The sequence below is a fragment of the Somniosus microcephalus genome, chromosome 10 (genome assembly GCF_052327205.1).
Source record: "Somniosus microcephalus isolate GS21.2 chromosome 10, FLI_Smic_1.0, whole genome shotgun sequence".
NCBI classification, from domain to species: Eukaryota; Metazoa; Chordata; class Chondrichthyes; order Squaliformes; family Somniosidae; genus Somniosus; species Somniosus microcephalus.
Window position 1 is genome coordinate 107,742,758 of NC_140996.1, and position 27,188 is coordinate 107,769,945.

General features: G+C 44.3%; 1 protein-coding gene across 1 annotated transcript in view; it reads left to right on the forward strand.

Moving 5' to 3' along the window:
- Positions 1–24,580, forward strand: part of LOC147111619 (matrix metalloproteinase-20-like) — a 52,770-nt gene extending 28,190 nt beyond the window's left edge. The window contains exons 4-10 of the mRNA XM_085998695.1: positions 1,098–1,223; positions 2,451–2,612; positions 14,029–14,149; positions 14,258–14,391; positions 14,725–14,884; positions 23,961–24,064; positions 24,321–24,580. Of these exons, the coding sequence (XP_085854821.1) occupies positions 1,098–1,223; positions 2,451–2,612; positions 14,029–14,149; positions 14,258–14,391; positions 14,725–14,884; positions 23,961–24,064; positions 24,321–24,421 (908 nt within the window). The 3' untranslated portion in view covers positions 24,422–24,580. The remainder of the gene's footprint in view (positions 1–1,097; positions 1,224–2,450; positions 2,613–14,028; positions 14,150–14,257; positions 14,392–14,724; positions 14,885–23,960; positions 24,065–24,320) is intronic.
- Positions 24,581–27,188: the final 2,608 nt, after the last annotated feature.

Below are 27,188 nucleotides of genomic sequence, written 5' to 3' on the forward strand. Positions count from 1 at the left end.
ATGACAGACAGAATGACAGACAGACAGACAGATGTACCGATTTATATATATAGATAGATAACAATTATTTCTACTTTTCATAACAACATGCCCTCAAAAAACCCTCGGCACCGCCGGGCACTCCAGCTAGTTATATATAACTGGGGCTGAAATTCCAGGAATCACGCTCCACTGGTAGAAGTGCAGTAGAGTGGGGCTCCCATCCACGCAGATGCTACAATACAGGCCCTGTCCCAAATACCACGATGGGGTGATATGCAGACTCAGGGTGGGTCCCTGGCACATTTGTCTCAATGGAACCGTGGAAAATCATTCTGCTCCAATGGTGGGAGAAAGGCTCAGGAAAAGGCACAGCAATCCAGGTTGAATTTATCTTTTTTAACTCCCAATGGAACTAGTGGCACTTCTGGTCATGGTAATTGATTCTGGTCATGGTAATTGATTCCTTCCAAGATAATTTACTTTTTCATTCTGAGCAAATTGGTACTCATGCCAACTCTCAGCTGACAAGAGTTCTGTTGAGGCCTACCAAGGGCATACTGGGCTGAATTCCATGAGGAGTTAGACAACTTCCTCGTCATGTCCCCTAGACATCGGGAGATGAACAGAAGATATATCCGCTCCCCATCCCACTAGAATTTCTCCTACGGGTGCAAATGGGGAATCCGAGATCTGCTTCATCTTCATTTCCCCCTCCCCCAACCAGAGATCTGTCCCATTTACATGTTGGCTCTCATTTTCAACTTACAACTCTAACTAAGTGCATAATACAGCAATGTAAAAAAAGGATGGCTTTACCCCATCACAGCTGAAGATCAAATTCTTCACATTAAACTTATTCCTAAGCATTTTGGCTCTGCAAAGTTACATTTATCACCAAATATAATACAACAATGCTGTGTGAAGTAGAATAAACTCAATGCAATAGCAATACTCACCAACGACCAATGAAGACTAACATTTTCTCCCTGTCACGGGTTACTTTTGATCATAAATCAAAGAATATAGTGATTAGATGCAAAGTCTTGGTCAATAAAGCTATCCAACTGCAGTTGACTTTCTAACATTGCTGTGTTCTTATTTCACCTCTTTATTAGTTCACGGTGACAATTTTCCATTTGATGGGCGTGGAGGGACTTTGGCACATGCATTTTCACCTGGACCGGGTATTGGAGGGAATATTCACTTTGATCGGGAGGAAAAATGGACAATGAGACGCTATGGTAAAGAGTACTGAATACTCACTAAATGCAGATGAAATCTAGGAGTTGTGATGAGGGCTGTTCAACTTGCACAGGTATAGACTGGCCTAATTGATTCTGCTAATCTCTTTAGATCTTCTTTAAGGTAGGCACCTCCACAATGAAACTTGTATTGATCCCTGGCCTAGATGAGTGGATAGTTTCTTTCTTGGAAGCACTATTAAGTGTTAGAAGTGTTAGAAGACATCTTAATTACCTGCCTCCTTCTGTGATTCTCCAGAGGGCATTACTCTAAAATTCAAGGAAAATATACTTTAATAATATCCTATTTGAAACTCTCTTAGTTGGGTTTGGCCCAGTTAGGAGCAAATTCCTGTTAATTTGGAAAGCTTAACTTACTTCAGTTTTACACTGCAGTCTTTTTGATGAGTGCTAATTGGGGTAGGTGCCAAGTATAGTGGGAGAAATAAAGAAGAAAAATTCCAAGGCGTAGCTGTATTATAATATAGTCCATGTCGCACATTAAACATGATGCAAATAAAGTTGCAGCGTGAACAAAACATAAATTTTACTATAAGAACTCACGACCACAAGGAGTAATTGAGGCGAATAGTAGAGGGATATGTTGATGGGGTTAGATGAAGAAGGATGGGAGGAGGTTTGTGTGGAGCATAAACACTGGCATGGACCTGTTGGGCCAAATGGCCTGTTTCTGTGCTGAAAATACTATGTAAGAAAATACCACACAAGCTTAGGTTTTTGTTAGGATTTAGTTTTCATAAAATGTGAGTTGCAAGGATTTATTTTATATATATTTTTAATTATCAGATAGTGCCAGAATTAAACACTAGTAATTCTACTTCAACAATAGGAATAGCATTATTTCTTAAATAATTACATTATCTACATTATGTAACTTTACGTGATGATCATATACTTTTATTTAAATAATAAATGACTGTGAAGTGGATGTGTTTTAAAAATTAGTTTTTTACCTTGTTCAAGGCATCTTTAAAAATGTGCACTCTAATTATCAACTCACTAGTCTAGAAATTACAGACGGCGTAATTGGACTAAATCTATTTCAAATAAATGCTTGTGTTAAAATAGCAGACAGAGAAACTTCATACAAACATGTTATTTGTTCAGTGGCTGATATTGGCAGCAGCAACACCTAGGCTATTACTTCTTACAAACAAATTCAAAATAGATAAATGTAGGTAACAGAATTAACTATTTTCTTTGCAGGTGTCAACTTATTTCGTGTTGCTGCCCACGAATTTGGTCATGCATTGGGGCTTGGTCATTCCAGCCATCGATCTGCTGTGATGTATCCCACATATTCATCCCATCAATCAAATATATTCTCTCTTTCATGGGATGATATTAGAGCAATACAAAATCTGTATGGTATGTCAAAATATTTTTTGATGTAACAAATAGAAAAAGTATGACACTTGTTAAATGAGCGGCTTTTTCAAAACTATAGGGTAGATTTTCCCATTGTTAATGCCCGATTTTGGGGTATTAAGTAGGCAAAACTAATTGGGAAACTGGATGGACATCTGGTACAATAGATCCCTACTGATTTGTCATCGCATCCGATCTTGCAAACAAAACTTTCATGATTCCAGAAAGCATGGTGTATGCTTTGCATATGTTCCCTATTTGTGGAGAGATGCAAGTAAGTGAGGTGAAAATAACATCACAATGGCCCATAATTTCCGATAGGAGGCTTCCTGCGTGCGGGAAAAAATCTACGCCCTTACCTGAGGGCTCCCGAGGTGCGGCCATTTCCAATCCTGGGCCTCTCCACAATCGAAATGTGCAGGGCCCATGTATCCCAGGGGCGCATGCAGTTCGCCAGCATCCCTGGGATCACCTGGGCCAGGCGAGCCAATGGGAAAAGGGAATCCCCCTTCATACTTTTCACAGATAGAGCTGTCAAAATATGAATGTTTACCTCTTGTTGTTATATGCTCTCTTATCATTGAAGTGATTCCATCCTTAATCACTAAGGTTACTTCTCCCCCACTACCATTTTCTGTAACTTTCCTGTAGACCTTATAGCCCTGTATAATTAGTTCCCAGTCCTGACCATCTTGCAGCCATGTCTCAGTAATGGCTACCATGTCATACCCTCCAAGTTGAATTTGTGCCTACAGTTCATTCAATTTATTCCTTATACTCTTGTGTGTTTGTATAAAGAACGATTATTTGGGCCACACACCCCAGCCTGTCCTTCAGCTCTAATGTTTTACTCACATGTTTCTTATTTCTCTCTCCTGGTTTAATCACTTTACATCTTTAATTTTCCTTTTACCTGTAGCATCTAAAGCACAATTTCTGACTGCTACTCTGCTCTCTTCCCTTTTGTTTGTTTTTGAACTAGTATTTGTACTACAATTTCCAGCTGAGCACCCCCCCCCCCCCCCACCATTTACTAGTTTAAAGTCCTTGTGACCGCCCTGTTTATCCTTTCCACTAGGGCCCTGGTCCCAGACTGGTTCAGGTGGAGACCATCCCAACGGTACAGTTCCTTCCTGTCCCAATACTGGTGCCAGTGTCCCATGAAATGGAACCCCTCTTTCCCTCACCATTCCTTCAGCCACGTGTTCACTTCCCTAATCTGCTTATCCCTATGCCAATTTGCACGTGGCTCAAGTAATAATCCAGAGATTATAACCCTTGAGGTCCTGTTCTTTAATTTAGCTCCTAGTTCCTGGTATTCCCTAAACAGGACCTCTTGCCTACTCTTCCCCATGTGGTTGATCCCAACATGGACCACAATAACTCGATCCTCCCCCTCCCTCTCCAATATCCTTTCAAGCCGGTTCGAGATGTCCCTCACCCTGGCACCAGGTAGGCTACATACCCTGTGGGACTCTCGATCTTGCTTACAGAGGATGCTATCTGTCCCCCTAATTATAGAATCCCCTACAACGACCACATTATGCTTTCCCTCCTCCTACTCCCTACTTAGGACAGCCTCCTGCTCCAAAGTGCCACGGTCTGCATTCTGGCTGTTCTTCTGACAGTCTTTACCTTTATCCTCACAGGTAACATGTACATTGTACCTGTGGAATAGGATCAGTTTTGATGGATCCTCATTCTCTTTCTTACCTGGGTTTCCCTTACTCTGCACAATATCGGTCACACCAACCCTGTTCTGAACCTGCACCTCTCTACGAGGTGTGACCGAAGCCTGGAGTAAACTGTCCAGATTCTCCCACCCCCTCCCTAATGTATTGGAGTGTCTTCACCTTGCACTCCAGCTCAATAACTCTTTGAGCCGGAGAGATTCGAGATGGAGACATCTACTGCAGATGTGTTTGCTTGGGGTAGTCTCGCTGTCCACAAACTCCCACATATTGCAGTCCAGACACACAATCTGCTCTGCCGTGTCTTAGTCTAGATTATTTATATTATTTATTTATATTATCTACTTTGTAGTTTGATTCTTTTTCTACATATTAACTTGCACTAAACACTGGAAAAAAAAAAGTTAAATGCCTCCTTAAAAAAACCACTCACCAGCTACCCAGCTACTCACCAATCAGCTCCTTCCCTTGTGCTGACGTCACTTTAGGTATTTTTACTCTGACGTTACTTCTTTCAAATTTTGCCTGCTGAGTTGCTCTCACTCCCTCTGGTCTTGAGCCTGATCTGCTGCCACGCTTGATATCCCGCTCCACTCTCGCTCAGCTCTTGCTGCCTCTCAGCATTTTGTATGCTTGGAATTTGTCCATAATTCTAAAATTAGGCTGACCCCAGGAATTCTCATAGAGTACACTACAACTGAGGCCAGTGCAACTTGTTCTCTGCCTGACTTCTGGTCGGACTTATACCCAATCCAAAATTTTATACCTGTGTTCAACCAAGTTAATATTGATAAATATATTATCAGTAAACATGAGCGGCGGCGGCGGGAAACTCAGCGGCGGCGAGGCTATAAAAGGCGGCAGAGACCAGGTAGGCCTCAGAGCGGTGGCGGCGGGATATTCGGCGGTGGCGAGGCTATAAAAGGCGGCAGCGACCAGGTAGGCCTCAGAGCGGCGGCGGCGGGATATTCGGCGGAGGCGAGGTCATAAAAGGCAGCAGAGACCAGGTAGACCTCAGAGCGGCGGCGGCGGGAAAATCGGTGGCGGTGAGACAATAAAGACGGCAGAGACCAGGTAGGCTTACCAATCTCAGAGAGGGAGAGAAGTAAAAAGTAATCGAATTGTGACATCTCCAGAAAGCAGGTAAGTGATAGGTTGGTGAGTATTTCTCTTTTTTTAACTTTAACTCTGTGGTTTATAGTTTCTAAGCTCTCTGTGGTGTAGCGGGGACTGTTTGTAAACCAGGGCCCTTAAATATATCATTTAACTGCAGTGTAATTGGTGGGATTGATTTGATTTAATTTACTTTGAATTAATTAAAGGGTAAGTCATGACAGGAGAGCCTGGCCCCGTGGTATGCTCCTCCTGCGCTATGTGGGAACTCAGGGACATTTCCTGTGTCCCTGACAACCATGTGTGCAGGAAGTGTATCCAGCTGCAGCTACTGGCAGACCGCATTGTGGCACTGGAGCGGAGATTGGATACATACTGGACCATTCGCGATGCTGAGGACGTCGTGGATATCACATTTAAGTAGTTGGTCACACCGCAGGCAAAGGTTCACAGGCAGAAAGGAAATCATTGACCAACAGGCAGAGTAGTAGGTGCAGGCAGGTAGTGCAGGGGTCACCTGTGGCCATCCCCCCCTTAAACAGATATACCACTTTGGATACTGATGGGGGGGAATGGCTTACCAGGGGAAGGCAGCAGCAGCCAACTTCCTGGCACCAGGGGTGGTTCTGCTGCACAGGATGGGAGGAAAAAGAATGGGAAAGCTATAGTGATAAGGGATTCTATTGTAAGGGGAATAGATAGGTGTTCCTGTGGCCGCAAATGAGACTCCAGGATGGTGTGTTGCCACCCTTGTGAAAGGGTCAAGGATGCCTCAGAGCGGCTGCAGGACATTTTGGAAAGGGAGGGTGAACAGCCAGTTGTCGTGGTGCATATAGGTACCAACGATATAGGTAAAAGCCGGGATGAGATCCTAAAAGCTGAATATAGGGAGTTAGGAGGTAAATTAAAAAATAGGACCTCAAAGGTAGTAATCTCAGGATTGCTACCAGTGCCACGTGCTAGTCAGAGTAGAAATAGAAGGATATTTCAGGTGAGTATGTGGCTAGAGGAATGGTGCAAGGGGGAGGGATTCAAATTCCTGGGACATTGGAACCGGTTCTGGGGGAGGTGGGACCAGTACAAAACGGACGGTTTGCACCTGGGCAGGGCCAGGACCGATGTCCTAGGGGGAGTGTTTGCTAGTGCTCTGGGGAGGGTTTAAACTAAAATGGCAGGGGGTTGGGAACCTGAGCGGGGAGACAGAGGAAAGGGAAACAACGATTAAAGCAAAAGACAGGAAGGAGAAAAACAAAAGTGGCAGACAGAGAAATCAAGGGTTTAAATCAAACATGGCCACAGTAAATAATAACTCTAAGAGCGTTAAAAAAACAAGCTTTGTGTCTTAATGCGAGGAGCATTCGTAATAAGGTGGATGAATTAGCTGCACAAATAGAGGTAAACAAATATGATATGATTGGGATTATGGAAACATGGCTCCAGGGTGGCCAAGGCTGGGAACTCAACATCCAGGGGTATTCAATATTCAGGAAAGATAGGCAAAAAGGAAAAGGGGGTGGGGTAGCATTGCTGGTTAAAGAGGGTATTAACACAATTGTAAGGAAGGATATTAGCTCTGATGATGTGGAATCTGTATGGGTAGAACTGAGTAATACTAAGGGGCAGAAAATGTTAGTGGCAGTGGTATATAGACCTCCAAACAGTAATGCGGGGGTCGGGGATGGTATTAAAAGGTAAATTAGAGAAGCATGCAATAAGGGCACAGCAGTTATCATGGGTGACTTTAATCTACATATAGATTGGGCTAACCAAATTAGTAACAACACTGTGGAGGAGGAATTCCTGGAGTGTATACGGGATGGTTTCCTGGACCAATATGTCGAGGAACCAACTAGAGATCAGGCCATCTTAGACTGGGTAATATGTAATGAGAAAGGATTAATTAGCAATCTTTTTGTGCGAGGCCCCTTTGGTCGGAGCGATCATAATATGATAGAATTCTTCATTAAGATGGAGAGTGAAGCAGTTGACTCGGAGACTAGGGTCCTGAATTTAAATAAAGGAAACTATGATGGTATGAGGCACGAGTTGGGTAGGACTGATTGGAGAATGTTACTCAAAGGGTTGATGGTGGATAGGCAATGGCAAACATTCAAAGATCGCATGGATGAACTACAGAATTTGTTCATCCCAGTTAGGCATAAAAATAAAAAAAAGTGACTCAACCATGGCTAACAATGGAAATTAGAGATAGCATAAGATCCAAGGAGAGGACATATAAATTGGCCAGAAAAAGCAGAAAACCTGAGGATTGGGAAAAGTTTTGGATTCAATGAAGCAGGACAAAGGGATTAATTAAGAAGGGGAAAATAGAGTATGAGAGCGAGCTTGCAGGCAACATAAAAACTGACTGTAAAAGCTTCTATCGATATGTCAAGGGAAAAAGATTGGTGAAGTCAAGCGTAGGTCCCTTGCAGTCAGAAACAGGAGAATTTATAATGGAGAAGAAAGAAATGGCAGGCCAATTAAATACAGACTTTGGTTCTGTTTTCACAAAGGAGGACAAAAATAAACTCCCAGAGATGTCGGGGAACATAGGGTCTAATGAAAGGGAGGAACTGATAGAAATCAGTATTTGTAGGGAAATGGTGTTCGAGAAATTGATGGGATTGAAGGCCGATAAATCCCCAGGGCCTGATAATCTACATCCTAGGGTACTTAAGGAAGTGGCCCTAGAAATAGTGGATGCATTGCTGGTCATCTTCCAAAATTCTATAGGCTCTGGAACAGTACCCATGGATTGGTGGGTAGCTAATGTTACCACACTGTTCAAAAAAGGTGGTAGAGAGAAAATGGGGAATTACAGACTGCTAAGCCTGACATCTGTAAGAAGTCACACAACACCAGGTTATAGTCCAACAGTTTTATTTGAAATCACAAGCTTTCGGAGCACTGCTCCTTCATCACGTGAAGTGGAGAGGTGGATAAAGACACAGCTTATATAGTCCGAGAATAATGCCAGATGATTACAGGTAATCTTTCTAACTGCCATTTATCACACCTCAGCAGAGAGATAATCACAGCAATCAAAGGTGTGAATGGTGTCCAAACAGGTTAGTCAGGAAAACATTACATCAAAGAACAATGAGGTGGGGTCACAAGGGGTCAAATGTTGCAGATGCTGGGGTCTGTATGAAAAACAAAAAACAGACAAAAAAACATTTTTTTTGCTGGAAATCACAGCAGGTCCGGCCGCATCTGTGCAGAGAGAACAAGCCAACGACAACTCGAGTCTGGATGACCCTACGTCAGGTGGGGTTACATGTAGCGTGACATGGGCCCAAGATCCCGGTTGAGGCCGTCCTCATGAGTGCAGAACTTGGCTGTCAGTTTCTGCTCTATGATTTTGCATTGTCGTGTGTCTCGAAGGCTGCCTTGGAGAATGCTTACCCGAAGATCGGAGGCTGAATGTCCTTGACTGCTGAAGTGTTCCCCAACTGGGAGGGAACACTCCTGCCTGGTGATTGTTGCGCGGTGTCCGTTCATCCGTTGTCGCTGTGTCTGCATGGTCTCGCCGAGGTACCATGCTCCGGGGCATCCTTTCCTGCAACGTATGAGGTAGACAACGTTGGCCGAGTCACATGAGTATGTACCATGTACCTGGTGGGTGGTGTCCTCACATGTGATGATGGTATCTGTGTTGATGATCTGGCATGTCTTGCAGAGGTTGCCGTGGCAGGGTTGTGTGGTGTCGTGGTCGCTGTTCTCCTGAAAGCTGGGTAATTTGCTGCGAACGATGGCCTGTTTGAGGTTAGGTGGCTGTTTGAAGGCGAGTAGTGGAGGCGTGGGGATGGCCTTAGCGAGGTGTTCGTCGTCATCGATGACATGTTGAAGGCTGCGAAGAACATGGCGTAGTTTCTCCGCTCCGGGGAAGTACTGGACGACTTGTTACATTTGTCCACCCCAGTCCAACACTGGCATCTCCACACCATGGCTACTATCGACACCACAAACTGCCGGCTCAAAGTGGACAGGATCTCCAAGAAGATCGCGCATATCGACACAGACATCAAGTTTCTACAGAGATGCAAGAAAGCAGACAAGATCCCGAAAGGACTACAGATCACGAACCCACTCAAGTCGACCTTCAACACAGACTACGCTGAGAAACTCTGCCGTCGTACCTCTCGCACGCTCCTCAACCACCTCGTACACCAGCTCTACAGCAGACGCCGCAACCTCGAAACCGAGATAGAGTCCATGTTCTCAGCCTGTGCTCAGGACATAGCAGACCAGCTTTGAGACACCGCCAAACAGACGAGGCAACGGAACTACACTGCCTACATGCACACCAAGAACAGGAAGATTGAGAAACTCGGCAACCAAGCCTCCCCCGGTAAAATGGTTGAAACCACAGGGAAGTCCATCGTCAACTTGTCCGACCACACCCTTCAACCAGATGAAATTGAAGTTCTCAGCCGGGGGCTCAATTTCTGCCCCACCACCAAAATGGACACCATCGGTCTCGCGGCAGACACAGAGGAATTCATCAGGAGAATGAGGCTCCGGGAATTCTTCCACAAATCCCAAGATGTCAGCAGCGAACCCAATGAGACAACCAATGATCTGGAACAGCAGACAGAGGGATCCACAGTGCAGCAACCGAAGAAGAAAGAATCAAATTGGACCCCTCCGGAGGGTCGCTGCCCTAAGCTTGACATGTATGCTCAAGCTGTCAGGAGATGCATCAACGCCAGATTCATCAGCCGCACTCACAAGACAGTCCAGAATGTCACCCAAGCACAACGCAACGCCATCCACGCTCTCAAGACCAACCGCAACATCGTCATCAAACCAGCAGACTAAAGGAGGAGCCATCGTCATACAGAACAGAACGGACTATTGCAAAGAAGCATACCGACAACTGGACAACCAGGAACACTACAGACAGTTACCCGCAGATCCGACCGAAGAACACACCCGCCAACTCAACAGACGGATCAAGACCTTCAATCCAGACCTTCAAAGTATCCTACACGCTCTCATCCCACATACTCCCCGCGTGGGAGACTTCTACTGCCTCCCAAAGATACACAAAGCCAACACACTCGGACGTCCTATCGTATCAGGCAACGGAACCCAGTGTGAGAACCTCTCTGGATACGTCGAGGGCATCCTGAAACCCATCGTACAGGGAACCCCCAGCTTCTGTCATGACACTACAGACTTCCTACAGAAACTCCGCACCCATGGACCAGTTGAACCAGGAACACTCCTTTCCATGATGGATGTCTCGGCACTCTACACCAGTATCCCCCACGATGACGGCATCGCTGCGACAGCCTCAGTACTCAACACCAACAGCAGCCAATCTCCAGACGCCATCCTACAACTCATCCGCTTCATCCTTGACCACAATGTCTTCACATTCGACAACCAGTTCTTTACCCAAACACACGGAACAGCCATGGGGACCAAATTCGCACCCCAATACGCCAACATCTTCATGCACAACTTCAAGCAAGACTTCTTCGCTGCACAGGACCTCCAACCATGCTATACACCAGATACATTGATGACATTTTCTTCCTATGGACCCACGGTGAAGAATCACTGAAAAAACTACACGATAACATCAACAAGTTCCATCCCACCATCAAACTCACCATGGACTACTCCTCAGAATCGGTTTCATTCTTGGACACACGAATCTCCATCAAAGGCAGACACCTCAGCACTTCACTCTACCGCAAGCCCACAGACAACTTCACGATGCTCCACTTCTCCAGTTTCCACCCTAACCACGTTAAAGAAGCCATCCCCTATGGACAAGCCCTGCGAATACACAGGATCTGCTCAGACGAAGAGGAACACAATGGACACCTGCAGATGCTGAAAGATGCCCTCGTAAGAACGGGATATGACGCTCGACTCATCGATCGACAGTTCCGACGGGCCACAGCGAAAAATCGCATAGACCTCCTCCGAAGACGAACACGGGACACAAACAACAGAGTGCCCTTCATCGTCCAGTACTTCCCCAGAGCGGAGAAACTACGCCATGTTCTTCACAGCCTTCAACATGTCATCGATGACGATGAACACCTCGCTAAGGCCATCCCCATGCCTCCACCACTCGCCTTCAAACAGCCGCCTAACCTCAAACAGACCATCGTTCGCAGCAAATTACCCAGCTTTCAGGAGAACAGCGACCACGACACCACACAACCCTGACACGGCAACTTTTGCAAGACATGCCAGATCATCAACACAGATACCATCATCACACGTGAGGACACCACCCACCAGGTACATGGTACATACTCGTGACTCGGCCAACGTTGTCTACCTCATACGTTGCAGGAAAGGATGCCCCGGAGCATGGTACATCAGCGAGACCATGCAGACTCTGCGACAATGGATGAACGGACACCGCGCAACAATCACCAGGCAGGAGTGTTCCCTCCCAGTCGGGGAACACTTCAGCAGTTAAGGACATTCAGCCTCCGATCTTCGGGTAAGCATTCTCCAAGGCAGCCTTCGAGACATACGACAACGCAAAATCGTAGAGCAGAAACTGATAGCCAAGTTCCGCACTCATGAGGACGGCCTCAACCGGGATCTTGGGTCCATGTCACACTACATGTAACCTCACCTGACGTAGGGTCATCCAGACTCGAGTCGTCGTTGGCTTGTTCTCCCTACACAGATGCGGCCGGACCTGCTGTGATTTCCAGCAAAAAAAATGTTTTTTGTCTGTTTTTTGTTTTTCATACAGACCCCAGCATCTGCAACATTTGACCCCTTGTGACCCCACCTCATTGTTCTTTGATGTAATGTTTTCCTGACTAACCTGTTTGGACACCATTCACACCTTTGATTGCTGTGATTATCTTTCTGCCGAGGTATGATAAATGGCAGTTAGAAAGATTACCTGTAATCATCTGGCATTATTCTTCTGACTATATAAGCTGTGTCTTTATGCATCTCTCCACTTCACCTGATGAAGGAGCAGCGCTCCGAAAGCTTGTGATTTCAAATAAAACTGTTGGACTATAACCTGGTGTTGTGTGACTTCTTACATTTGTCCACCCCAATCCAACACTGGCATCTCCACACCAAGCCTGACATCGGTAGTGGGGAGAATGCTAGAGTCCATTATAAAAGATGTAATAGCAGAGCACTTGGAAAACTGACCGGATCGGACAAAGTCAACATGGATTTACAAAAGTTAAATCGTGCTTGACTAATCTACTGGAATTTTTTGAGGATGGAACCGGTAAAATAGATAAGGGAGAACCAGTGGATGTGGTGTATTTGGACTTTCAAAAGGCTTTTGATTAGGTCCCGCATAAGAGATTAATGTGTAAAGTTACTGCACATGGGATTGGGGGCAAGGTATTGAATTGGATAGAAAACTGGTTGGCAGACAGAAAGCAAAGCGTTGGAATAAACGGCTCTTTTTCCGAGTGGCAGGCAGTGACTAGTGGGCTACCGCAGGGATTGGTCCTTGGACCCCAGCTATTCACAATATATATTAATGATCTGGACGATGGTACTAGATGTAATATCTCCAAGTTTGCAGATGACACAAAGCGGGTGGGCGTGTGTACTGTGAGGAGGATGCCGAGAAACTCCAGTATGATTTGGACAGGTTGGTTGATTGGGCAGAAGCATGGCAGATACAATATAACATGGATAAATGTGAGGTTATCCACTTTGGTGTCAAAAACAAGAAGGCAGATTATTATCTGAATGGCAATAGATTGGGAGAAGGGGAAGTGCAATGAGACCTGGGCGTCCTTGTGCACCAGTCACTGAAGTTAAGCATGCAGGTGCAGCAGGTGGTTAAGAAGGCAAATGGTATGTTGGCCTTCGTAGCGAGAGGGTTCGAGTACAGGAGCAAGGATGTCTTGCTGCAGTTATACAGGGCCTTGGTGAGACCACATCTTGAGTATTGTGTGCAGTTTTGTTCGCCTTATCTGAGGAAGGATGTTCTTGCCATGGAAGGAGTACAGCAAAGATTCACCAGGCTGATGCCTGGGATGGCCGGAATGACGTATGAGGAGAGATTGGGTCGATTGGGCTTATACTCACTGGAGTTTAGAAGAATGAGAGGGGATCTCATTGAAACTTATAAAATTCTAACAGGACTAGACAGACTAGATGCAGGAAGGATGTTCCCGATGGCGGGGGAGTCCAGAACCAGGGGTCACAGTCTAAGGATAAGGGGTAAGCCATTTAGGACAGAGATGAGGAGGAATTTCTTCACCCAGAGAGTGGTGAACCTCTGGAATTCTCTACCACAGAAGGCAGTAGAGGCCAATTCATTAAATATATTCAAGAAGGAGTTGGATATATTTCTTAAGGCTAAAGGGATCAAGGGATATGGGGAGAAAGCAGGGATAGGATACTGAATTTGGATGATCAGCCATGATCACATTGAATGGCGGAGCAGGCTCGAGGGGCCGAATGGCCTTCTCCTGCTCCTATCTTCTATGTTTCTATGTTTCTATGTTCATGTGCTCTAGATAATAAAATTCAATGCACAGTACAAATGCACGTGCACGTTTGCTCAATCATGTCACCAGTTTCATTAGCTGTGCAGTAACCTTAATCTTTTCTTTGTTCCAAACACTTGTTTCCCTCTTTAGGAACCATACAAATGTATAACCAGGAATCTGCAGAGCCACTGATACCAGATAAATGTGATCCCTCCATATCATTTGATGCTGCCACCAAGGCATATGGAGAAATTTTGCTCTTCAAAAATGAGTGAAGTTATTACCACTTAAGTATTTACTTTGCAAAATATGGACACTCACACTGTATCTTAACACAAGTAGTACATTTGATGACATTTCTCTTTGGATTGTTGCTTAGATACTTTTGGCGTAAAAACCAACAAGTGGCAGATGCCAAGGTTTCCTCCATCCAAGATGTCTGGTTAGACCTCCCATCAAATATTGATGCTGCTTGTGAAATTCCTGGAGAAGATACTATTTATTTTTTCAAAGGTGATACGAGTTATTCAATATTGCTTTCATATTAGAGAGACGAGTTGAAACATTGCAATAAGTTGGCATTAAGAGAGATCAAGATTGTTGTCACAGGATATATCACAAGAATTCCTATTTAATTACAATATTTGTTAAATTGGCAAAGACTATTGTGGTCCATCTGACCAATTCCAAGATTAAAAAAAACCATATGAGACTATGCTCTGGGGTAAAATTTAACTTCAGCAGGGCACAAAATGGGCAGTAGCCAATCAACCATCCATTATACACCATGCCTGATTTTCGTTGAAAGGAATTCGTAATATAATATATATCTTTTTTCATTTGCAGGAAAAAAATTTTGGACCTACACGCATTATGAACTTAGCCGAAATTCATCTCAGTCTATTTACCTATTTGGATTTCCATCATACGTGAAGCAAATAGATGCAGTAATATTTATACAACTGACAAAGAAAATACTATTCTTTGTAGGGGATATGTATTGGAGGCATGTATTATTCACTTTTATTGCGTCTTCAGTCTTGCATCTGCAGCCATCGATATCCTCAATCACTCCCTCTCTTTTTTGATGCCCCTGTTTCCAGTAAAACCTTTACTCTCTCCCATCCTGGTTGTTCTCCCTGGTACGGACCCAAGCTTTGTTTCCTCAAGTACAAGGGGCACAGACTTGAGCATGTCTGCCACACAACTGGTTCAGCTATCCATCATCAGATGTGCCTGAACTACATCAAGCACTATCGGGCCTCACTGTCCTCTATCAAAACCACCTGCTACTCCAGGACTATCCTGGGGTGCAGAAATATCCATGGCTTTTTTTCTCCACTACTGTCTCCTTAAACACCTCTCCCTGCTCTCTCTACCCTCACCTCCAATACGAAATGCAAGAAGCTCACGGAATTCCTTGTCACTAAGATTGAAACCATCCGTTCAGCTTCCTCTGCTGCCTTACCTCCCTCCCTTTGCCCATCAAGCCTACATACCCCAAGCTGGCCACTGCCTTAGCTCTGAATCCTTGTATCTCTCTAGTTTCTCACTTTCCTCCTCATCTCTCTGATTCCCACTGTACTGTTAACCATCTCACTTGCCATCCTGGCCCCCATGCTAGCTGACATTATAAATGGATCCCTCTCCTCAGGTGCTGTACTCTTTTCTCTTCCTGCTACAGCACTGAAATGGCCCTAAATAAAGTCACAAATTACATCCACTTTGACTCTGTTTTTCTTCCCACTTCTTATCCACCTTTACCTCTCTGCAACCTTTGACATGGTTGCCTACATCATCTTCTCCAATGCCTCTCCTCTATTGTCCATCTCAGTGGACTGCTATTACATGGTTCCACAATTGCCTATCTGATCATAGCCAGACAATCTCCGGTAATGGCTCTTCCCACCCCACGCCATTACCACTAGAGTTCCCCAAGAATCAATCCTTGGCTTTCTCCTCTTCTTCTTCTGCATGCTGCCCCTTGACGATATCATCCAAAGACATGGGGGCATCTTCTACAGATATGCTGACAACACCCAGCTTTACCTCTCCAACACATCTGTGCTGTCAAATTGCTCCAGTCTGGAATGAGCTGTAATTTCTTTGTTACCATTGTCATTGGGCCTCGCCACATACTGTTTACTCTTGCCATTTATTTCATCCACCTCTCTGGCCATTGTCTCAGGTTCAACCATACTGTTCGCAACCTCGCCATTCTATTTGACCTGAGCTGCGCTTCTGACCCCATATCCTCTTCATCACAAAGATCGCTTACTTCCACCTCCATTAGATCAGCAACCTCAGCCCATCTGCTGCTGAAACCTTTATTCATGCCTTTGTCAGTTCCAGACTTAACTATTCCAGTGCTATCCTGGCCAGCCTCTCATTCTCACCCTCCGTAAATATCAGCTCATTCAAAACACTGTTGCTTGTATCCTATCCCGCACCAAGTCCCACTCATCCATCACTCCTGCCCTTGCTAACGTACACCGGCTCCTTTTCCTCCACTCTCTTAAATTTAAAATGCACATTCTCGTATTTAACACCCTTCAAGGCCTTGCACCTCCCTATTTTCTGTAATACAACCCTGCAACCTCTGCTGATCTCTCTGTTCCTCTGACTGGCTTCTTCTGCATCCTCTCCTTCCTGCCCCCTCCACCCCCCCCCCCCCACACCCCACCGCTCCAAACATTGGCGGCTGTGTAGGCCCCATGTTTTGGAATTCCCTTCTTAAACTCCTCTGTCTCTCCACCTCCCTCTCCTCCTTTAACACTCTCCTTTAAAACCAGCCTGTTTGACCAAGCTTTTGTTCACCCTCCTGATATCTCCTTCTTTGGCTTGGTGTTCACTTTTGCCTGGTAGTGCCTCTGTTGAGGCACCATGGGATTTTTTTCTACATGAATGGCGCTATATAAGTGCAATATGTTATTGTTGCTGTTTTAAAGAAATTTCAAAATTGTTCTGCTGAGCAAAAGGGTATTAAAGTAATTAAACTAATTAATAAGTATAATGTTTAAGAAAATAGTTTTAAAAAGCCTACTCCATTATAAGCCTATTCTGTATGTAGCACCTACACAGAATGTTAACTAAAATGAAACTCAGCTCTTTTTTTTAGACATATAGGTAAGTTTCAGTAATTTGTGCGCAAAAGGAAACTTCTCCCAAAAGCTCTAAATCAATCTCCCAAATAATCAAACTTGTATCTTTGCACTTTAAGTGCTATATTTCTTTTCTTTCTCACAAAGCAATCTGGGTAAGTTTGCACTCCTGATGATTAACTCCTTTTATATTGCACTTGTGCAATGTAATTTTTCACTGAATCATTGGGACGGATTTTGTGAGCTGCAAATGAACGGCATCAGCCATTTGTTAGACTTCCACTTGTCCATAGACTTTCTATGGGGTTTTGCACAGCAAGTTGCTGTTAGCGGGATATCCAAACAGCACGGTGCCCTCTACAGGGGATCTGGGACCTGTGTGAACAGAGCAAGCAACTGTGTGTGCCCTTAACCAATCAGATTGAAGAATCATAATGAGCAGCACAGAGTCTGAACCAGGAAGTGTCAGTTAGAATAGTGAATTCAATATCAAATCAGGTACAGAATGCAAAATAAAGAGAGGCAAAGAGAGATTGGAACGCACATATGAACATTCAAACAATGACAGACAAGTAAAGACCCTCTGGTCCATCGAGCCTGTCCCACACAATTGCGATACCTTGTGTATCACAACATAAACACTCCACTCTACCCGAAACCATGTGATCTCCTGGGAGCGACAAAAAAAAACAGATAAAAAACCCAGGCTAATTTGGGGAAAAAATCTGGGAAATTCCTCTCCGACCCATCTAGGTGAGCGAAACTAGTCCAGGAGATCACTCTGGCCCTGAATTCCCTGTGGTACCTACCTTCTGTAAGAGGTGATGTCTGCCCCAGCCAGAAACAAATCCAGTTCTCGCTTGAAGGAATTCAACGAATTGGCATCCATCGCGCGAGACGGCAGCCTGTTCCAGAGGCCCACTATTCTCTGAGAAAAGAACAACCTCCTGACATCTAACCTAGATCTGGCCTTACACAACTTAAAATTGTGACCCCTGGTCCAGCCTAAACAAATTTTCAACTGGAACACAATCTATTCCCTTTATTATATTATAAACCTCAATCAGATCACCTCTAAGTCTGCGCTTCTCGAAAGTGTAGAGTCCCAACTCTTTTAGCGTATCGTTATACATGGAATTTACAGCATAGAAACAGGCCATTCGGTCCAACTGGTCCATGCCGGTGTTTATGCTCCATAAGACCCTCCTCCCACCCTACTTCATCTAACCTGATCAGCATATCATTCTATTCCTTTCTCAAACTTTCATGGACTCTTCTAGCTTCCCCTTAAAGGCTTCTATGCTATTCATCAATCTTGTAATTGCCCTTTGTTTTGTGGTTTGGTCTATAGCAGTTTGAAAACTTGGGACTCTTCTTGATAACTAAGATGCTTTAAACTGGGAATTGGTCTAGTGGCCCTCCTCTGCACTCTTTCCAAAGCCTCAATATCACCCACCATGTGAGGGGACCGAAACTGGACACAGTATTTAAAGTGAGGCCTGACTAAGGTCTTGTACAAGGATGAAACAGTATGCCTCATCTTGTACTCAATTGTCCTATGGATACACCCCAACACCCTATTTGCTCTAACTAGTGCTACATGGCATTGCTCATATACCTTTAAAGATTTATGCACTAGAATGCCCAAATCTCTTTCTATCCCCACCTTCTTTAATGCCTTTCCCTGAAGGGTGTATGAATGTTGAGCTTTGCCCTGCCCACATGTAGAACACTGAACTTCTCCAAGTTATACATCATTTGCCAGTCATGAGCCTGATCCCCCAACACATCCAAGATCCGCCTGAAGCAGATGAGCCTCGGCTACAGTCCTAATACTCGCACAGATCTTGGTATCATCTGTAAATTTGCAGATCGTGCCCCCAACACCTACATACAGACCATTAATAAAAATAGTAAAGAGCAACGGTTCCAACACCAACCACTGCGGGACATCACTGGTGACTGGGCTCCAAGCAGATCTAAATCCATCTATAACTACCTTTTGCCTACATCCTACCAGCCAGCTCTGAATCCAGCTCAATATATTACCACTAATACCAGAGGGCTCAATCTTATAGAGAAGCCTCTTGTGCGGTAAATTATCAAAAGCTTTTTGGAAGTCTAAGTAGACAATGTCTACTGGATTTCCCTCATCCACCAACTTTGTAACTTTTTCAAAAAATACAATTAAATTTGTAAGACATTACCTCCTTTTTATGAAACCATGTTGAGTGTCCCTTATATGTCCCTCTCTATCCAAGCATTCATATATTGCACCCCTAATGATTCCCTCAAGCATCTTACCTTTACTGATGTTAAACTAATGGGCCTATAGTTACCCGGATCCGTTCTGGCACTTTTTTTAAAGATGGGGACTACAATAGCCTCCTTCCAATCCACAGGAAACATTCCAGAGTGCAGTGAGCTATTAAAAATACAGGCTAGGGGCTTGCACAGCACATGCCCCATTTCCCTGAGGACCCTCAGGTGGATATCATCCGGCCCAGTTGCTCTATTTTCAAGTTCTTAATTCTTTCTAAAACAATATGTTCATCTATGTTAATATTACTGGTTTTGTTAGTAACATTATTACATTCTAATAGTTGAGCATCATCTTCAAGGGTGAAGACCGATGCAAAGTACTCCTTAATACTTCCACCATACCCAGTGAGTCCTTTGTAACCTGTCCTTGAACATCCCTCTCTTCACAAAAGAGAGGGACGATGCAGGCATTGTAGTTAAGGAGGATGAGTGTGAAATATTAGATGAGATAAACATAGCAAGAGAGGAAATATTAAGGAATTTAGCAACTTTGAAAGTAGAGAAATCACCAGGCCCGTATTAAATGTATCCCAGGCTGTTAAGAGAAGCAAGGGAGGAAATAGCGGAGGCTCTGACCAATCTGCTCTGGCTACAGGTGTGGTGCTAGTGGACTGGAGGACTGCTAACGTTGTACCATTACTAAAAAAGGGAGAAAGGGGTAGATCGAGTAATTACAGGCCAATCAGCCTAACCTCGGTGGTGGGCAAATTATTGGAAAAATTCTGAGGGACAGTACAAATTGTCATTTAGAAAGACACGGATTAATCAAGGACAGTCAGCATGGATTTGTTAAGGGAAGGTCGTGTCTGACTAACTTGATTGAATATTTTGAGGAGGTAACAAGGATGAGGGTAGCACGTTTAATGTAGCCTACATTGATTTTAGCAAGGCTCCAAGGTCCCACATTGCAGACTGGTCAGAAAAGTAAAAGCCCATGGGATCCAGGGGAGGGTGGCAAGTTGGATCCAAAATTGGCTCAGTGGCAGGAAGCAAAGGGTAATGGTTGAGGGGAGTTTTTGTGACCGGAAGGCTATTTCCAGTGGGGTTCCACAGGGCTCAGTACTAGGTCCCTTGCTTTTTGTGGTATATATCAATGATTTAGACTTCAATGTAGGGGTCATGATTAAGAAGTTTGCAGATGATACAAAAATTGGCCGTGTGGTTGATAGTGAGGAAGAAAGCTGTAGACTGCAGGAAGATATCAATGGACTGGTCAGGTGGGCAGAAAAGTGGCAAATAGAATTCAATCCAGAGAAGTGTGAGGTAATGCATTTGGCTAACAAGGCAAGGGAATACACAATAAATAGTAGGGTACGGAGATGTGTAGAGGAACAGAGAGAGCTTGGAATGTATGTCCACAGATCCCTGAATGTAGCAGGACAGGTAGATAAGGTGGTTAAGAATGGATACGGAATACTTTCTTTTATTAGCCGAGACATAGGCCTAAAAATTCGGTTGCTTTGCACCTCTCGTTAGCGCCCTAGGGTGCTAACGGGGCGCAAAGCAACTAGCGCCCAGGTGAGATGCTGCCACACCTCCTGCAAAATTCAGCGGGAGGTTAGCGGCGGCAGTAACCGTTAGTGCCCTGCCACGCTGCGCCCCAGCTGCGATTTTCAGTAGCACCCCCTGACTTACCGCCGGATGCTATGTCTGACAGGGTCAGGGGGGCCTAACTGCGGCCGTGGCGGCGCTAATTAAGGAAAGGTGCCGGGCAGCCATTTTTGTTGCTGGCTGCCTGCCAGCACCTGCCCGCTTTGCCATCCCCGGCCCCCGTGAAGACCCCCCTGTGGAGTGCTGGCACTTCTCTTGAGTGCCGGACTGTTTTGCCGGCACTCCAATCCCTGGTGGCCCAGCTGGGCCCTGGGTCGCGCTGCACAAGACCCCTCCCCTTTAAGAAGGGGAGGAGGGCCTGTAGTATTGTGGCGCGACGTGCCTCTTGGGGCGCTACCGATGAATTTCGACCACGGAGGTGCTAATTTTTTCGGGAGTAGCGCCCCGGCGAAGTTAGGGCCCCAAAGGGGGCACGACCCAATTTTTTCACCATAGAATATAAGAGTAGGGAGGTTATGCTTGAACTGAATAAAACACTAGTTAGACCACAACTAGAGTACTGCGTACAGTTCTGGTCATCACATTACAGGAAGGATGTGATTGCACTCGAGAGAGTACAGAGGAAATTTATGAGGACGTTGCCAGCACTGGAGAATTTTAGCTGTGAGGAAAGATTGGATAGGCTGGGGTTATTTACTTTCGAACAGAGGAGTCTGAGGGGAGTCAAGACTTGGATATGCGCTTGAAGTACCGTAACCTACAGGGCTACGGACCAAGAGCTGGAAACTGGGATTAGGCTAGATAGCTCTTTTTCGGCCAGCACAGACACGATGGGCTGAATGGCCTCCTTCTGTGATGTAAATTTCCATGATTCTACCCTTCACTGGCCCAATACAGTCTTTGACAGTTCTCTGACTTTTCACATAACTGAAAAAGCTTTTTCCATTACTTCTACAGTTGTCATGGTGTGGAGATGTTGGTGTTGGACTGGGGTGGACAAATGTAAGAAGTCACACAACACCAGGTTATAGTCCAACAGTTTTATTTGAAATCACAAGCTTTCGGAGCGCTGCTCCTTCGTTGACTTCACCTGACGAAGGAGCAGCGCTCCGAAAGCTTGTGATTTCAAATAAAACTGTTGGACTATAACCTGGTGTTGTGTGACTTCTTCCACAGTTGTCTACGATCCTTTTTTCCATTTGCCTTTTTGCTGATCCAATACAGCCTTCATTTTCTTTAGTTGTTCCTTGTACTCAACTCTCTTTAGTTGAGTGTTAAATGTCTTTCATTTGTAGAAATATTTATGTTTACATCTTATTTGTCTTTGTACATAACCAGTCAGCCAACTTGGCTTTTTCTTACCACACTTCCTTCTTTTGACTTTGGGCACATATTTGTTTTCTACAATTTTTATCTTGTTTATAAAAACTTTCCATTTGTATTCTACATTGGTCTCATCACCATCCAGTAGAGTTAGCCAATTTACCTATTCCAAATCATGAGCCATTTCAGTGAAGTTTGCTCTTCTAAAATCTGGTATGAGTTGCAGATTCTCAGTACCATCCTCAGGTTCCAATGTTCACTGTTGGCCAGATGTTCCCCCATCTGGAGGTCCGATACAAGGTCAGGCTCACTACTTTAAACACTAGATCCAATATATGATTATCCCTAGTTACTTCATTGACATGTTGAGTCACGAAACAGTCTTGTATATTTTCGACGAATATTTCAGCTGCAATTCCCATCACAACAGAGGATAAGCCATTGTGCCATTGATTGAGAGAGAGAGATAAAGAGACAGAGAGAAAAAGTTAAAAAAAATGTATTTACATTTAAAAAAAATCTCCAACAATAATTAAAATCTGAAGGAATGAGATGCCACACTTGTTAAAGTTAATTGTCAGTGCCAGGGAGGTTGTTTGGCAGTAATTAAGACTTATCATACTCTTAAAAGGGTAATTAGACAGGAGTGGACAACCCCTAACTTTTTGTGGTGAGTTCAGTCTGTATCTATGATATAAGTACAGGAACTTCATGCCATTCAGTACATTTGAATGGCGAGCCAGACAGCGAGATGCCATTTTTATAGAGGAACAGTGCATCTTGGACTGCAACTTCTGAAATTTTCTATTTAACATTGTGTGCGCGCCAGACGTTGTCCGATTTCCATATAAATAATTGTGATGCTTTTAGCTTCGCCGTTATTTTACCGTAAAATCTGACACATTGCCTCATAAATAAAAGTGCAATTATGTAACACATTGTAATCAGTGACTATATCATTTTTGAGTGTGCGCAGGGTTTAAAGACCTGAATTATCCTGCCATGCCAAGTTCCTGGAATGCCAGCATGATGACACACTTCCATTTCTGTGCATATGTGAAAAGCAGAACAAATAAAATGATACAGCGCATTGAATACAAATCCTGCCATACACCTGAACTCCAGGAATCCAGTGTCACACTGCCACCAATTAATTCATACTCAGCCAGAGTCAGAGATGCATCCTTGCAATGGGTCACCTCGTCGAAGATGCGGCGGGATTCCGAAACAGCAGAAAACCCCAAGCATTTTGTTTATTATTTTACACCAGTATTTAAAAAAACAAAGATCGGTTGAGTGATCCCACTCTCCCAATGGAGAGCTGCACTCAAAGGAGTATGGGGTGAAGATGGGCTACAACACTGCAGAGTCAATTCTCTGACCTATGCTCCCTGGGATCACTGAATTTAGCCGATGGTTATAAGAAGGAGGTGGTATGATTGGTGAAGTGGGGTCAAGGCTGATGCACGCTGCCATAATTGTTGAAATGAGAATTCAAGTAATTACACAATTAGTCCTGTAGTAAAACTTAAGCCCAGAAATACTGCATTGTTGTTAATAGAGTAGATCAATGCACAAAACCAAACCTGGATGGCATTAATTGTGTAATGGAATGCTAATAAAACTGTCCTGCATTTTTAAATAAATCATTTTTGGTACTAGAGCTTTCTCAAGCACAGGTCTCTGAATAATAGGAAATATGTAATATTATTTATCTACTTAGTATGGTTACGCAGTATGATATGAGCCATTTTTACTAAATGTGTTTTATTCTCTACTGTTCAGTTACAATGAAAAAATAAAGACTATGGACTATGGCTACCCAAAATGGATAAGTAGTAGCTGGCCAGGAATCAATGACAAAATAGATGCTGCCTTTCAGAATAATGGTAAGTGCACCCATAGTAGCAGGAGTTTATTAAAAATTAAAATGGACACAGGATATACTGCCATATACTCGAATTTGCCACTTGCTATTTTAAATTCTGCTGGTTAACTGAGAGTTCTGTACAATTAGCTCAACAAATGGCATGATAAACATTTTGATTGTTGATGAAGCACAGAGAATATTGCTGATAGAATTACAGGACCAATGCCATTCTTGTCCCAAATTTATTAATATAGTGCTCTTCTGTCTTTTCTTAGGACTGTTTTACTTCTTCAGTGGGTCACGGCTGTATGAGTACGACTACTGGAGAAAAGAAATTGTTCGCACTTTAAATTCCAACAACTGGCTGGGATGTTAAGCATCTGAATTCTACTACAGGATTTCAGTTCATTAAACAATATCTGAATGTTACAAGTTCTTGTACTGCATCTAACGTTTTTGCATTTTAACTAAAATGATTAATCAATAATAAAAACATTAGAAAGCACAGAATGAGAAATGGCCTTTCAGCCCATTGAGCCTGTTTCTTTCACAGACCACCTACTAGACCAATAATTGTTAGATTTCAACACATGAACACAGTAAAAGTAGCATTGGAGACTTTGTTAAAAGAACATAAGAATTAGGAGCAGGAGTAGGCCATACGGCCCTTTGAGCCTGCGCCGTTATTCAATAAGATCATGGCTGATCATCGACCTCAATGCCACATTCCCACCCGATCCCCATAGCCCTTGATTCCTCTAGAGTCCAAAAATCTCTCTATCTCAGCCTTGAATATACTCAATAACTGAGCCTCCACAGCTCTCTGGGGCAGAGAATTCCAAAGATTCACAACCCTCTGAGTGAAGAAATTCCTCCTCAGTCTTAAATGGCCGACCCCTTATCCTGAGACTATGCCCCCTAGTTCTAGATGCTCCAGCCAGTGAAACAACCTCTCAGCATCTACCCTGTCCACCCCACTCAGAGCCTTATATGTTTCAATGAAATCACCTCTCATTCTTCTAAACTGCAGAGAGTGTAGTCCCATTCTACACAATCTCTCATCATAGGACAGCCCTCTCATCCTAGGAATCAATCGAATGAACTTTTGTTGCACCTTCTCTAAGGCATGTATGACCTTTCTCAGATAAGGAGACCAAAACTGTGCACTGTACTCCAGGTACGGCCTCACCAAAGCCCAGTACAATTGTAGCAAGACTTCCTTACTCTTGTACTTCAGCCCCCTTGCAATAAAGGCCAATATGTTCATTATCGAGTCCTTCTCTATGGAGGAGGAGCCAACAGTGTCTTTTGTAAGCTTTGCACTAGATTATATCTTACAAACTACTTCTTTCTTCTGTTAAGCAAATCTTCTTCTGTGCTGTTAATTCTATGACCTAGAAATCAAATTGCACCCGAAAATGGGTGCACAGGGAGGAGGTGTGGACTGCCTGTACCAGTTACTGGCAATGCAGGCAGTACATAATATCCGTGCTGCCTGCTAATTACAATCATTCATGCTTGCAGCTATACTTCATTGGCTGCTGCCGATTGGGAGGGGCTGATATCAGGAGTCCAGGACACTACTTAAATGCAGTCAGTACCTCTTAAAGGGGAGATACATCTTGGCTACAGAGACACAAAAACAAATCTAGAAAGAAATGGCTGAAGGAGGGAGCGAGCGGGCTCTGATTTCTCTTTTGGTGTGCTTAGCACAGGCAGTGGAGAAGAGGAAGAACATACTCCCTCTCTCCACCCGGGGGCAGGAAGCCCTTCAGATATCCACTCAGGAGGCAGTGAGAAGAGATTGCTGAGTACTTCAATGCCAGGAGCATTGCACCAAGAAAATGGCTGCGATGCAGGAAAAAGTTCAATGATTTAACTAGTGTTATTAAGGCAAGAACACTGTTAAAATACTTTCTGATCACAGTTGCACCACTCACAGCCTCATTAATTACAACACTAAGAGCAGTCACAACACTGCCCTCCCTAACTACCCTGCACTGTTCTGCAATCACTGCACCATACTTCACTGAACCCCTTATTTCTCATGCTCACACATTCACCACTATTACAACCCTCAATTACCAACAACTTGCATTTTACAGACAAATTGTCAGCTATTCCTCCACAACAGCCACATTCTCCAAACACCTCACTGGACTCTCACATTTCCTTCTTTCTTGTAGGAGAAGGTTGCACATAATACAAGGCAACAGGCTGCCACTGGAGGAGGACGGGCCCATCTGCACACCCTCTCCCCTCTTGAAAAGAGAAAGGATCTGCAGGGATCTGGCCCTTTAGGCCCAGAGCTGCTTGATGTCGTGTTCCTAGGCCATCCACAGTCTCCTGAATGGAAGCTCAGCAGCCTTGAACCTCTCGACTTGTAACCGCCGGGAAAACACCTCATAGGATGTTGATATTTGCCTTTGTAGTGAAATGTTATATAGAATTGACAAAACACAGAAGTGAGAGCAAGACCCATATGTTTGAAGTGAAGGAAGACAATCAGATGGTGATCCCGAGAAGAGTAGTAAGGATTGTGCTGAATGGGGAATGTCTGGGCTGATTTAGTTGAAGCGCTCCTCAATGAGCTTGTATCTGAGAATGCAAGCAGATAGTGACTCTGATGGTCGCAGCCACTCCTCCTCCTCTTCCCCCTCATCCTACTCTCCCTTCTCTTCCTGCTCCTCCTCCTGTATTTGTTGCTACCTAGATGATGGTCAGGGCTGGTCCCTCATGAAGGTGAAGTTGTGGAGCATGCAGCAAATGACAACAAATCTGGATAACCGCTCAGGGGTGTACAACAAAGCTCCTCCCGAGCGGTCCAGGCAGCAGAAGTGTTGTTTGAACACACCAATTGTTTGTTCGATGATGTTTCTCACGGCAACGTGTCTCTTATTGTACATAACTGGAGTCCTGAGCCATGTCCAGAGGGAATATCCCTTGTCGCCCAATAGCCAGCTTGTACCTTGGCAGCCTGGTTGGAATAAAGGTGGCACAGAGGACTGGCGCAGGACAAAAGAGTCATGACTGTTGCTGGGATAGCAGACTCAGACCTGCATGATGCGCTGCCTGTTGTCACAAACCAACTGTACGTTGAGGGAGTGGAATCCTTTTGAATTGATAAAGGTACCAGGCTGCTA